The 14,778-nt window shown below is 40.8% G+C and overlaps 1 protein-coding gene across 1 annotated transcript in view; it reads left to right on the top strand.

Annotated features, from left to right (window-relative positions):
• Positions 1-7,187: 7,187 nt before the first annotated feature.
• The window catches only part of LOC309713932 (uncharacterized protein), a 62,140-nt gene continuing 54,549 nt past the window's right edge, over positions 7,188-14,778 (top strand). Inside the window, exons 1-3 of the mRNA XM_082545858.1 lie at positions 7,188-8,320; positions 8,793-8,885; positions 10,711-10,892. Of these exons, the coding sequence (XP_082401984.1) occupies positions 8,824-8,885; positions 10,711-10,892 (244 nt within the window). The 5' untranslated portion in view covers positions 7,188-8,320; positions 8,793-8,823. The remainder of the gene's footprint in view (positions 8,321-8,792; positions 8,886-10,710; positions 10,893-14,778) is intronic.

Below are 14,778 nucleotides of genomic sequence, written 5' to 3'. Positions count from 1 at the left end.
GTTGCTCAGTGGCCCTAAATTGACCTCACGGCCCATTGTTCATCAGTCGAGCTAGTTTCAGTCATTATGCAAGTGTATTGTTTGTAAGGTTGGGGAAACATGCAGTCAGCTGAGACTGAAGAAGTCACTTGGATCAGTGACAGAACGTTTCCCCCACTGAAAACGCTACGTTCAGATGAACAGAATCAACTTTTGGGATAGAAGTAATAATGCATGAACTAGCTTTTAGCATCACTCTGAGAAAGGATGTTTCTAATCTCAGCAGTACTGCCCAGATGAAAGAAAGCAGTCATACATATTCGTTTAATGTGCACATTGAAAGATATATCTTGGGCAAAAGAACCTCCAAGATTGGAATGCCATCTCAGTAAGTATCTGGTTCAAAATCCATGGTTTCAAGATTTTTAGGGCTGAGTCCATTAACCTCAGTTTTACTTGAATTTAGAAGCAGGAAATTACAGGTCATCCAGGTCTTTATGTCTTCAAGAAATGCCAATAGTTTAACTATTTTTTGTGTCATCTGGCTTCAACTAGGTATAGTCATCAATGCAATGAAAATCTATGCATTATTTTCTAATAATGTTGCCTAATTCCCTTAGGATATATAATGCAAAAAATAGTGGTACCAGCATAGAGCCCTGTGGAACTCCATGGCTAACTTTCATTTAAGACGAGCACTTCATATTTACATGCATAAGCTGGCATCTGTCTGAATGCAATGTTGAATCATATTTGGTATTAAAATTAAAAGCTTGGTGTTTAAAACTAAAAGCTGGAATGATGCACAAGAGTGAAACTTTAAATCTGGAAGTCTGATTGCATGCAGTAGATAAATGTTACCAAATTGTTATAACAATTGTGTGGTTATGGGTATGCAACTATAACTACCCCATGTTCATACTGACAAAAACTGGTCTCTGTCGCCATTGCTTCAACAATCAAACGTAATAAGATGCAAAGCCAGATATTTTTGTGATATGAAACTGCTGTGAGCATGTGAGAATGATCAGTGGAAAGATGTGTTAAAACGACGAGCATTTCAAACCACATTCCCTGAGGTTCAGCAACACAGACGATCCTCAAACATGACCAAATAGCAACGCACTGGCATTGTGGAAATCATTATTGATGACCTGGATATAGACTGGCCCGACAGGCAGGCGACAAGGTTCCTGCAGAGTTTAATGAAAAGCATCACTCAGTAGAGGAAAGCAGTCCTCTCCAGGACTGTGGCAAATTGAGTGCGCAGTCATGTGTGAGCTGTAAGAAACTGGTGGGGAGAGAAGTACATTTGGAATATATTAACATCGCTGTGGCATGCGGGCAGCAACTGGAGTGACTCATTCAATTTCCTCCCAATTGTTTTCACTCACATAAGGTTTCAATTGGATTGAATAACATTTAATAATATTGTTTGTAGCTGTCAATATAGTAGTCATGCAGTAGTGATAAACGACAGACATAGATCTAATAATGTTGCTTAAATGATTAACACAACAGAAACCTTTTATTATTTGATAGAAAATAAATTAGAAACTGAGTTTTAAATCTTTATATCTTACTATTCTGGCTATCTTAGCCAGGTTTTAGCATAGTGTCTGTTTTAAATCCTAGATTTAAAAGAAGATCCTCAGTCGAGATCGGTTTCAGTTAAGTGGCAGTTTTCTGATTTCTGTTCCCTGCGCTTTGCTTTAGAAGGCCTCATGTGAAAAAGAAAGTTTTCACAGCACTGTGCTATACTTTGGAAAACTAAATCCTGCCCTTTTGTTTTTTTGTTTTGTTTTCTGTTCTCATGCTGTCCTCCCATAGGAGCCCAGCATGAGTAGAGGTCTCTTTTTTCCCCTCCTCGACTTGCCTATTGTTTTGTACATTTCAGTGTTTTTCCATAATGCTACCGTCTCCAACCTGTCTCCCCTGCTGTCTTCGCTGCAGGGCAACTTACATATGACAAATAAAGGCTTTATTGACTCTTGTAGTTTGAAGTAGTTTGAAGAACCACCTTTAGCAGCAATAACATGAAGTAATTGTTTTCTGTATGACTTTATCAGTATCTCACATTATTGTGGAGGAATTTTGGCCCACTATTTGTTACAATATGCTTCAGTTAATTTAGGTTTGCAGGATTTGTAAGCTCCCATCACAGCATTTCAGCCATTTTGAGGTAGGGACTTTGACTGGCTCATTGCAAAACCTTCATTTGTTTCTTTTTTAAGCATTCTGGGTTAGATTCAGTGCTGTGCTTGGGATCATTGTCTGGTGCAAAATGCAAGTTGGGCCAAGCTTTAGCTGTCAACAGACAGTCTCAGATTTGACTCTAGAATATTTTGGTATACAAAAGAATTCATGGTTGACCCCTCACATGCAAAGTACCCACATCCTGCGACTGCAAAACAAGCCAAAATCAGCACGCCTCCACCACTGGGCTTGATAGTTGGTGTGAGATGTTTGTGCTAATATTTCGTGCTCGGTTTTCTTCAAATGTGGCCAATCATCTTCACTTTGGTCTCACCTGTACAAAGGTTTGTGTTCTAGAAGTCTTTGTAGTTTGTTTAGATGCAAAGTTGCATCTAAGGCTTTCTGCTGTTAACACTTGCTAACATGCCATACTAGTTCAGTTTTTTTCTAATAGTGCTGTAACTGTAACATTTAACACACTAACAGAGGCCTTTTGCGGTTGTTTGCAATTTTTCTGAGCATTGCATGATCTGACCTTTTGGCAAATTGGCATGTATGTCCACACTTGGAAAGATTATGGCATCGTGTTAGCATACAGCTGAATACTGCCAAAACTTCTGCTTTTATAGTGGTTCTCACACTAGCAGCACCTGTTTGCTACTAACCATTCGAATTCCTGTGAAAGCAGTTAGGGTGTACTTATTTTTTCCACAGCATTGCACAAAATGCTGTGGACACTTTTTTTTCACATAACTGTACTCTTTTGTGTATTCCCCTTAAACAGAGATGCCGAGGACAAACAAAGACAGAGTCAAAAAATGTGTTGCAAAATCTTGACAAGTAACTTGCTTTCGATTGATTACCAAGGATCATCTCAAAAACATCTTAAGAAACGTCTCAAAGCTGCCCCTGTGTGTGTGTGTGTGTGTGTGTGTGTGTGTGTGTGTGTGTGTGTGTGTGTGTGTGTGCATCTGTTAGTGAGAGAGATTTGGTATTGCAAGTGACCTAGCCTCAGTCAGTGGTGACACAGTTTGCTTAATATGACAGGCATAATAGAATTTTCCCAGCGTTTGGATGTCTTCCCAAAAAGCTTTGTTCCTTTACCATGAAATTTACTTTGTGGCCATCGGCCTCTGGCTGTACAAGCCAGTGCGGTTTTCAGAAGCGCATCACCTAAGGCAATGCATCTTTACTGTGTGTGTGTGTGTGTCCTCATGTGCATCTTTTGATTCCTCTGTTGTGTTATATATTGCAATGATTGCAGGTTTAAAGCTTCTGGAGCTTTCTCTACTTAACAGTCTCTGTTTTTTAATTAGCTCACTTGCCCACTGAAGACCTGTCAGTTTGTTTAGAAAAACTGCAGTACATCCAAAAACCAGCGTCCATAAATATCATAGCCTTGTGTATTGTTGTGCAAACGATGTGCAAGTAAACAGTTGCTGCTTGAGTTCACATTTGTGCTCCACTGTCAACATTTATCACTGCAAAAGTGACTCATTTGCTTGCAGGGTTTCCCAGCATCTTGGGTGTTACACAACACCACGGCCCTCTCTGTCGGCCTCTCCGTGCCCTTTTTTTTTTCGTGCACTTCACTCAGATAGAAGCAGAACCGCAGCTGTGGGATGGAGCAGATTACAGAGGGATTGATGGGAGCAGAAAAAGGAGTCAACCTCCATCTAACCCTTGCTTTGGCTATAAAATGACCTCTGGAAAAAAACCCAAACAAATCCAAACATCAACAAAAGATTATCCCCATCAGTTCCAATACACAGTTTTCCCTCTCAAACCAATTGACACAGATCTCAATACAGGGAGAGACAGAAACGTGACAGCAACGCACGAGTTTGAAGATGTATTCACAGGCTGATTTTTTATTTTGTTGTTGTGTGTGTAACCAGCAGCATGATGTCTGTCCTGATGCTGAGCTGCACCATAATGTATGTTACTGTGAGCTGGAATTTGATAAGGAAATGAATGCAATATTGATTTTAGTACACAAAAGCATGTGTTTGGAACATCTTCAAATGGTCACCAGGGCTTGATACCAACCCCTCACATATTTTCAGTGGATAAGTTTTGTGGTTGTACGTTGTCAGAGTGTTTTTTTCTGCGTCATCGTCTTTTTCAATCTGTGTCTTTTGCATTTTATTGTCAGATTTTGTCCCAGATTTGTGATCCATGGTTTTATAAGTTCAAAGGTGATCTGTTCATTGTCTCCAAATAAACACGAGTCTGTTCAAATGTGGTATTAAACACTTCAGGGTCAGTGTGTGATTCTTGCAGCTTTTCTGCACATCTAGAAAAAAAAGAAAATGAGTAGATGAAACCTCGCTATTGTTCTTGTGCGCGTGCATGCTCACTTTTGTGCCTGGGCAGTATTTCCCCCATGTCCTAACTTCTCAACCTCTTGAGCTGGTCTTTTGGTTGTCATGGCTTATACTCAGACTCCACAAATCCTGACAATACAATTGTGCTTTTAAGCTGCACTTGTCAGGCCATGAACTCTGCTAGTACTCTGTGGTTCAAGGCTCCACTGCAAGTGGAGTCAGCACCTCTGTTGACATCACTTTTTATAGGGATTGGGTAAAATGATGAAGCTATGTGCTTGAAACATTGCACAACAAATAAAATCCTAATGTGCACGCTATCCGGTGTGCCGATCAATCTGCTGGATAAAATGTGTGTTTTTTTAAGTTGTGCTTTTTGTTATTCCTAACAATGAGCACTCATGTAGCACATAATGGACAACGAGCCTTGTCTAAATGACAGTGACAGCGAGGAGAAATGAGTGTATGTTTGGTACTTTCCGATATCGACCTTCCCATCAATTATACATGTCCATTAGAATCAGACTTGTCGTGTCACAGCTCCCCATGTCTCCTGAAATCCCACACTGATGTCAACAGAGACATCTTAATCAATGAAAGCCACACTATTGCACCTGGCAGATGGCTTTTAGTAAGTCCTATTTGGCTTGCCAGTCATTCTGAAAACTATTTAGCCACATACACATGCACTTCTTAATGTATGCACACAATAGCTTGCTCGCAGAGGCGTGCACCCACGCACACAGTAAACAGTTGCGTGCAAAGGTCTGCCCCAGCAAGGCTGCCAGAGCTCTAAGCCTGGGCTAATCTGGAAGGCAGCTTGGATAGTGGTGCCAGCGGATTTGCATTGATATCAAAGCTCCCTGTAGCTTTAATGGTAGCCACCGACAATGTTTACAGCACCTTAAGATCTCTTTAGATCCCCAACTACAACTGTCACAACAAATAAAACGCCTCCCCTGATGGACACTTTCATGCAACAGCACGCTAAACAAGCATTTGCTCTGTCTGTCGTGCAGTCTGACTCTATGTGTACTTTGAATTATAGCAGACAAAGACATAGCAACAAAGTGTGTCAATACGCCGTTTGGCAACCAGTTGTCACCTGAATAGCTTAAATGCAGCTTAGCATTGAGTCTCCAAGTGTCTTGAACTCTACCAGAAGGATGGGGGAGCAGTTTCCTATCAGATATTCCTTAAGTGGGTGTTTTGATGATGGTGTTGAAGAGGGCAGGGAGTCCACAGTCTCCTACAGGTGTTCATCTGGGTTGAGAAACATCATTTTCATAGTGATCAAACCATTCAGTGAGCCCTCATGTCTTTGCCCTTTATGGTTCATTATAGGATAAGAAAAAAGGGTAACTGTGTCTCCTTCACTGTAGGATACAAGGATTGTTTTTCTTTTTAACTTTTGTTACCCATCTCATATATTCCACAGCAATCTGGAGACTAGGAAAACGACTGACAAATGTATCTTGTCATGTCAGCCCTCAAGCCCGAGGCCACCACTGTCCTTGGTTGCTGTTTTACACACTGCATACATTAGTTGTGACATTACCGAGGACCAGTGGTGATTAAACAGTGATTTACTCTGCTCTCATCCTGTTGCCAAAACGCTCACTGGGCTGCTGTACGCTGTCAGACGGCTTCATTAGCTCAGATTAAAGCTTTAGTTAGACAAACATTACTCAAAGCCTTTCAGAAGTAATCCTATTGGGTGACATAAACCCTGGTAGGTTGGGCCACACCACATCATCACATCTTGTCTATGTGTCTCCAGAGTATCTTGGTATGTTTATAATGCAGTTAATATATTTCTGTTTAAATGCCACGTGTCCCTTTTCTTTTTTCTCTCTTCTTATTGCTAAATTGAGTTTTCCAATGGGAGCTGTCCCATCAACACTGGAGGAAAGTGACTTCACATAATGTCTGGGGTATGTGGCACATCACAGCTGAAGGTTTTTCCCTTGCACTATGTCATCTTTCTTAAAAGAACTGTGTTGTGGTGGAATTTGGCTTGCATGGTTTACTACACACTAATACACAGTGAGCTACTGTGCTTTTCAGTTTGCTGTGCATGCTTTGTACACTAGGGTGCGGCAGAGTAGACCATCTACGTGTGTGTGTTTAGTGAGTGTGATGCGTTTCAGTGACAGTAGATTGAGGCAGTATACTTATTAGGGTACAGTTTCACAAACAACGATTAATCAGTGAATACATTACTACATTCATCAAGTACGTTTAAAACATGTTCATTGCGATATTTGACAGGACATCGTCAGTAATGCAAAATATGACCGAGAGGGGGATTCTGCAGCAACAAATCCTTGCAAACTCTGCTTTGCTGCCTCGTTTTGTAAGCATTGTGCGGGTAGTGATAGTTTTATAGCCCACAAATAATATAGCTCAAATGAAAAATCTGATTTTCTTTATTTTTAAGGACGATTCGTTCAAGCAAAAATAAAACCTGGAAACCACCTTTCACTGCAAGCCTTGCTTTCGTATGTATTTCTTTTTAACTTAAAAATAAACAATAATTATATCCAATTGACATATAAACGCGGATCATAAATCCGATAGGTTGTCCAGATTTAAGCGTTTCCGGTTTAAAACAAAGACCACATTTACTCGAAATTTTCCATTAATTAAAACAGACTGAATATGAATCAACGATCTTGCTTAAAATCCTCTCACTAGTTTCGGCTTTAATTCCAGAGATTGTACAAGCGAAATCCAGCGGATCAGTCGTTACTTTTATTTTGACAACGCATTCGCCTCATTTCCGGCGTAAGCATGGCGTCTGTCGGTCTGTACAAAACTTGACGCAGCGGCCAAACCGGTCCCGCAGAGCCCGTTTCTGGAAGCTGCATCCGCTAATTTAGTAAGAAAAGGCTTAGTCCAGTCCAGCGCACATTACACTTTGATATTTTGGGGTTTCTTTGCAAAATGTGTACGTCTCCTTTAGCCCTTAGTTAGCTAAATCCCTCCGATCTGCGAGCGCCTGACCCACCATCAGCCTCGGTTTTAAGGGGCAGATTTGTGCCTCCTCTGCCCTTCGCGTGCGACCCCTCCCCTCTCTACTACTCTCAGGTCGGGTTGGGCTAATGGTGCATTTGAGTACTCTTCGTAAATTTGCTAATATATCACGAGTTTCGAATAACTGTGCTAAAAACCACATACATTTAAACAAATATAGCACCACCACAATGTAGACATTAGCTTTTATCTCTAGTGATTTTATGAAACCGAACAGAAGCTCTGCTCTGCAGAATACAGAAAAAAATCCTATCGACACGTAACTTTTCATGCTCCTTTCAAGTCTTGAAAGTAGCCCGCATGTATAACTAAAAAATGAATAATATTCAGCTATTATTCATCCATAATTATTTACTCAATTACGAAAAAAACCGCCATGTTAAAATACATAAACAAAACAAGTTGTTTGCCAAATTCAGACAGGGCCTGAATGCAACATAAGCCTAGTGTGTGTGCGCTCGCGCCGTGTTTGTGAGGCAGAGAGTTGCGTGCGAAGAGCTCGACATGTCATTCAGAGGAATCCGCCACCTGAAACGCGAGGAAGTGAAGGCGACTCAATTGGGTATAAAGCATCAGCCAACATCTGCCCCGAGCAGTGCAAAGCTGATGAAAACATCAGCTCGGAGCTCATACAGGACCACTCAGATTTATTTGATTTCCCCTGGATTTATCGCTGGGAGTCGGTGCACCCTGGGAGACGCATCTCTTTTCAGCACTTAAAGTGAATGTGAATCCACAGCCAACACTATACTGGAATTAACAGAAAGCCGCACATATCTCAGGTCAGTGCTCGCATTTGTGGCGCTTTTTTGTCATTTTAAATTTCCAGTTTCTTTATTTAATTTTCTTCTGATTTTAAGCATTCAGCATGTCTTCTGCAGTTTTGCATACAGGCTATCCAAGTTGCACCGGCGTGCTCTACTTATTTATTTTACTTTTTTTGTATTTTATTATTGGTTAATTTGTTTTATTCAATTAGATGTTTGCTATTTTTTTATATCACTATCGAGTAATAATAAACCTATTTTGCAATTTCCCTAATATTTTTTTCTTTAAAGCACTTTAGGCTGTTTTAAGTGGATTGTTGTATTTACTTTTAGGGATGCTGGAATTTCCTGCGTATTTATTCCAAACTGAGGACTTTTCAGTGACATATAACTGCGAGTGTGTATATATTTGAATGCACTCTCCCTTCCAGCGTGGGTCAGGGTACTTTCTCCAGCCTCACGTAAAGTTATTCTGTGTCCTCCGCAGCGCACCTGTTACCTCCACGGAGCGCGAGATCATGATCCCTCCTGGAGACTGCATGTATGCGGGCAGAAAGAGGAGGAAGCCCATCCAGAAACAGTTAAGGAGCGCTCTTCAGTATTTATTGTTTATGTGTTCACATCTGTTCAGTCATTGTTTCCTGAGGCTGCACACTTTTGTTGGTTCAAAATAAACTTCTTCTCTCTGCCCTGTGATTCTAGGTTATAATGAATGACAGGAAGTAATTGAGGTTCTAGCATGAAGGTGTGCAAATTATAGCACAAGTTGGTATGGGTTTTAATAGAAGACTTCACATCTATCACAACTTTCATTTAACACTGCTGTCAGCAGATCTGGTGCAGACCCTGCTTTAAAGTTAATTAATTAGAATTTGACTGCCCTCTGTGAGCTGTCCAAAGTTTCCTACGGACTTGTTTCCAAATACGCACAAATGGGGCTGATTGATCAATGATTAAAATTAATTGAATTTTTTCAGGTTCTTTTTTTTTAACCCTTGCATGTCCTTTTCAAAATAGTTTTAATGCAGTCACAGGAGTCACGGTATCATTCGTTCACTGTTTTAAATGTCCAAGGCTTTTAATGCCAGGATACTTTTTGTTGGACAGTTATGTCAGCTGATGTCATGAGCAGTGGTTGGCAAGTTGTATAAGATTTTGAAGAGGGAAGTGGTAATTTAACGAGGCCGGTAGCATTTTTGACAGTGCTGCTAATACAAGGGGGAAATCTTTGCCACGTCAAACCGAGCCTGCTAATTGCCCATTAGAGTCTTGAGGATTTAGACTATAGTTAAAGGGAAGTTTTAATTATTATTTAATACTGAATTTGCGCAACTCAAAGTTTGTGTAAGTAACAGGCGATTTAAACTGTAGTCTAGACCACACCGTGACATTTAAACATATTTCTTTACGCACTTTCACTGGCAACAAGTGGAAAATATATTCGACCGTTAATGTAAACGTCTCGGCGCGGCGTGAGCTGAAAAGTTTAAACTCTCAGCTGTGGAAATCAGAGCTGACCGTTGCGTATGTGGATCGTGTTAAGGTCAGCTGGTAAAGCCGTACATGATACTAACGTTCACAAATAACTAGGAGAGTTTTATGCTCTCAGGGAAAGATCGTGCCGTCTGTGCGGTACCTCTAATGTCACATCTCTTTAATGCAAAGCTACAAAGCTACAGAAACGCTTGATATCAGAAAAATGCCCAAATCGCTTCCTTTTATCTGGTGGTGAATGCACACATCTTTTTTTTTCTTCTTTTTTTTAAAGGGAAGCAGAGATGATTGATGTGCATGCTGTGTTGTTGAAGGCTGAGTCAAAAGGAACTATGGTTTTAAAGAAAAACGGACTCGTACACTGTGTGGTTTATCTGGTCATGTGTCTGTCCTTGGTTTGCAAGTTGCCATGCTTGCCATACGTAAACAAGGCAAAACACCATCCTATTGTTTGTGTCATCAAAATGAGGAACAGCTATTTAGCAAAAAAAAAAAACAATAGGTATCTATTTCAAAAAAGTCTTCAAACAGTGAGTCAGTAATCACTTTACTGTAACCTCAGAGAGTCTGACACTGTGTTGATATGAGTGTGTTTTGGCGTTTTTGCGGTATAGCGTGTTAAAAACTGGCTTGGTGCCACACTTCATACTTCATATATTACTGATACAATCAACAAGTGTGTGTGTGCGCCCTGTAAAAAAGGCCTGCATCATGTCGTTTCCACCGTCTTTGCTTTCACCAGTAGCGTAGCTCCAACAAGTGAAGTTAAACAAACTTAATCCTCTTCTTCGTGCTGCTGCTGTCGCTTTTGGGGAGTGTTGCGCACGTACACACACACACACACACACACACACTCCGATGTCCTCTCAGACCTGGGATCTGTCTTTACCTTATATCCGTCTCATCATCAGGAAGCCATCCTCTGCCAATGAGAAAACCAACCCATCCAAGCGGCACCGGGACAGGCTGAATGCTGAACTGGACCGCCTGGCCAGCCTGCTGCCATTCCACCCAGATGTCATCTCCAAGCTGGACAAGCTGTCAGTGCTCCGTCTTGCTGTTTCCTACCTCCGCGTCAAGAGTTTCTTCCAAGGTAAAGGAGGTACAAAAGGCGGCATTGTTGCAGTAGTGGTTTAGGTATTTTGCTTATGTGGAAGTGTGTGGCTTTGAGTTAGCTGGAAGCTCCTGAGTGGATGTGGGTCAGGCCAATAAATAGCTTTAAATTTTCTTCTTTGTTTTGTTTTGTTTTGTTTTTTTTGCATATGAACATAGAGGCCTCTGTTGTCCACTTCTGATTCAGTTACCTGGACATTATTGGAGCAAAGCGGAGGGTTGTGAATAATTCACTTTTACTATGCAAACACAGAAATAGTGGTAACAGAACTATAGGTAGTAATGTCTTCCTTTCAGCAGATGGAAAGAATGCATAGTGTTTTGCAACACTTTGACATGTAAATTGTAATTTCAAAGGCTTTAAATGTCAGAATACTGAGCTAAAAAAAAGTGTGTTGGAATAACCTGTGCACTCTTTCTGTCGGCCTCAGGAGTGAGATTCCCCAAGGCTCCGTAGCAAAAACGTAGATAAGAAGATCTGTGCATGTTGCCATTACACTTCAGATTACAGTGATTTACGATGTGAAAATGCTTTCTAGATACGAGGAACCGCAAATAACTATTATGACCTTATCTCTTTTAAACGCATGTAATTAGAAGGCATTTTGAGTTTTCCCACCCTCCCACTGTCAACTGAATGCCTCCCGTCCTCTCCTCGTGTTCCTCCACGATTTGCTTCAAATATTTATGCGCTGCTTTAGAAAGTATTTTGTTGCCAGTGGCCTTGGCAGCTGCCTTATCAACACAGCGGCTACTGGCACAGCTGGATGTGACAGGCCTAGAAACAAGAGGCACTTTTTTATTATTACAAAAAACGAGCACTCTTGCAAGGAGAAAAAGCATTAGTAGGATAAAAGGGAAAGGCAGGGCAGTGAAGAAGAAGCAGCAGCGGAGCTCCCGAGAGGTTCACTACCTAGCCTGCCCTCGGGGCTGAAAGAAAATTCTCACTGAAAGCTCTCTTCGAGGAGACGGCAGATGAATTTGTGAGGCTCTGGTGTCCTCAAAGTTTTGCAGCTAGTCTTTAACCTTCTCCTCCTCCTCCTGATCCTCCTCTGACGCTTAACCTCGATCATTTGTTGCCTTATTCAGCTTAGCCACCACACAAAGTTGGCAGGCAGGTGCTGAATGGAGTTATTAAAGGGGCATTTCCCAGATCAGGGCTCACGCAGAGATAAAGACCACAACCACCGCTTTAACGAAGAGTGATGCCGAGGACTGTCGATGCCATCTGAGAGCTGCAAAGGGAAGGAGACGGTTCAGTTCAGTCATGTGTGGAGGCTGGTGCAAGTGTTGAAAGGTGTGCAGAAGCCGTTGGCTTGAGTGGCAACGCTGCTGGGTGAAAACTACGCTCACAAGGGGGAGTTTTCTTGAATATATCTGTGCAGGGTTTTTTTAAGCATTACAAAAAAGGTAAATGTGGAAAAGATCATTTAAGATCCTTTATTCCGAACTCTTTGAAGATGCGTTCACGCCAAGGCTTCTGTCTGTTTTCCCCACCTCTGCTGGGTGCCTTGTTATCAGTGGCAGTTGTGACCGGCTTATCTGTCTTTTGATGCTCTGGTAATGAGATTAATTAGTGCGATTTGAGTTGGTATACATGTGGAATGTCTTGCCCTCCTTCATTTGATAAACTCGTTCGGGCTTTCCACTGATATTTACACATGGAGTGTTGATCAGAGCTTTTCCAGATAAATCTGGAGATGAACAAGTAAGTTTCCACATCCTCCCTGTGGTTTTCAGCGACCGTCATATTTGTCTGTTTCTTTTTTTCTTTCTTCATTTCAAAAGTGAGTCATTGAGACGAAAACACATTATGAAAGCATGAAACCAGCAACCTTAAGTTTCATTTGTTCTTATAACCACTTTTTCTGGGGGAAGCACAGACTTTTTAAGGTGCAGTTACTCTGTATTTCCACCGGAGGGACTGTGTGAAGCTGCTACTGAGCTGAGCTATGGCTGATATCCTTTTCAGTTTGTTCAGATACAGCAGTGGGTGGGAAATTTGACTACAGTTATACCATTTATCTTTGTAAAAGCATAAGTTTATCAACTTGATCTGAGACTATTCAGGTATGTCATGCAAGGTGTGCTGAAAGGTGCAGACAGGCAGGAGGAGAGGGAAACCGTGCAGCAGCAGGTGTTCTGGAAGCTCCCTGAGATTCTATGCTGGTTGTCTTTGTTGCGTGACAACTCGAAGGTGGAGCTCATTGAACAGTGTGTGGCCACGTAGTTCATGCAAATATACCCTAAGGGTGTGTGTGTGTGTGTGTGTGTGTGTGTGTGTGTGTGTGTGTGTGTGTGTGTGTGTGTGTGTGTGAGAATAAAAAGCTTGCCTGAATCATCATATTCCACTGGGATCAGAACTTCACTGGAAATTTAGATGATTTGTTTAAAGGCCCATGACTGAGATCACTACATGCACTATTTCATATGCATCTATAATAGAGGAAAAACTAGCAAATAAATAAATAAAGAGTGAAAGTATTTTGCATACATAAACAATTTCTATACTTTTTTTTTCTTTGTCTGCTTGTAGACAGATGCATGGCACAGGAACGTTTTCACAAGCGGGCCTAACAACCAAATGTTTTTACAGATAAGAAAATAAGGGACACTGTTAGAAATGTAACTTTAGAGTTGAAGCTACTGTCTAATGGAAACCACCACTGTGCAAGCATTTGCCCTTTAAAAATTATTTTTTTTAAGCAGGTTTGTTTTGTTGGTACTTTTACTGATTTATTTTACTCTCTTTGTGACCCCTTGTCTGTGAAAGGCACATTGTAAGTAAATATTACTTAATTGATTATTATAAACTTATAAAATGTACCCGTCTTCTGACATCCATGTGAAAACTGAAAACTGGTGGCCTAGTTTCATTTTCTTTGTTAAAGTTGAGTTCTGCTGCCACATTTTTCCCCGAGTCGAGACGGGACGCGGCAAAAAGTCATATTCTCCTCTTTCCATAAACCATTACTCTAGCAGTAAAGTTTGCCGAGCTAGTGAAAATGGCCCCAGAGGGGCAAAGCTCTCCTTTAAAAATAACAAAAATAATAAGAATAAATAAATTTTAAAAAAGGAAAGAAAGTCATCAGTTTGTAGCCTACAGCTGCGTGGAACTCTTTGTCCCATGTTTTTCATTTAAATTTGATTAAAGGCCACAGTAGGCTTTTTTTCCTGCCTTTTTAGGCAGATGTCCAATCAGGTAGGTCCGCATGAACGTATGTGAGAGCTGACAGTCAGCAGTTGTAATTCTGCTCTTTTCTCTGCCCTAGCTGTAATTGCTGAGCTTGTTAAATATTTACCCTTAGGATTAACTATCTCTCCTCATTTGTCTTTCTGGCCCGATTGCCTGTATTTCTCCTCCGGTGCATATGTGTTTTACCCTGTTTGTGTGATTGTGTTTCTCATTATTTTAAAGTAGAATATTCTTGTTCTTTTTTTTTTAAATTTTAATAAGGTTGCTGCATTTTTTTCAGGGATTAGGTAATTAAAGGCAACTCTTAAAGGGAACATTCCCTTTTTGAGAGATGCTGGCAGGGGGTTGTATTTTTCTATATCAATGACATTAAAGGGATCCTGATAAAATAAAGCTGGATGAGGAGTCATCGCTTTGATTAATGGTGTTCAATAACTTTTCTTTTTCCTTTATTACTCTTCACCCCCACTTTCCTCTGAGAAGATATTGGAAGAATTGGATCTGCCTTTAATGAGAGTGGAAAGTCAACAGAGCTAGAGATAATAATAAACTGGGCAGCATCTTCTTTGCTAATGCACATGCTGCCTCTCTAATAACTAGGGCTGAATGCGTTGCACTGTTATGGGTTTTATATCGGTTGATGTAATTCATAACAATGCACTAATACTAG

The sequence above is a fragment of the Aulonocara stuartgranti genome, assembly GCF_965226115.1.
Source record: "Aulonocara stuartgranti genome assembly, chromosome: 9".
NCBI classification, from domain to species: domain Eukaryota; kingdom Metazoa; phylum Chordata; class Actinopteri; order Cichliformes; family Cichlidae; genus Aulonocara; species Aulonocara stuartgranti.
Note: the sequence above shows the minus strand (reverse complement) of the source record. Positions and strands in the feature narration are given on the sequence as shown.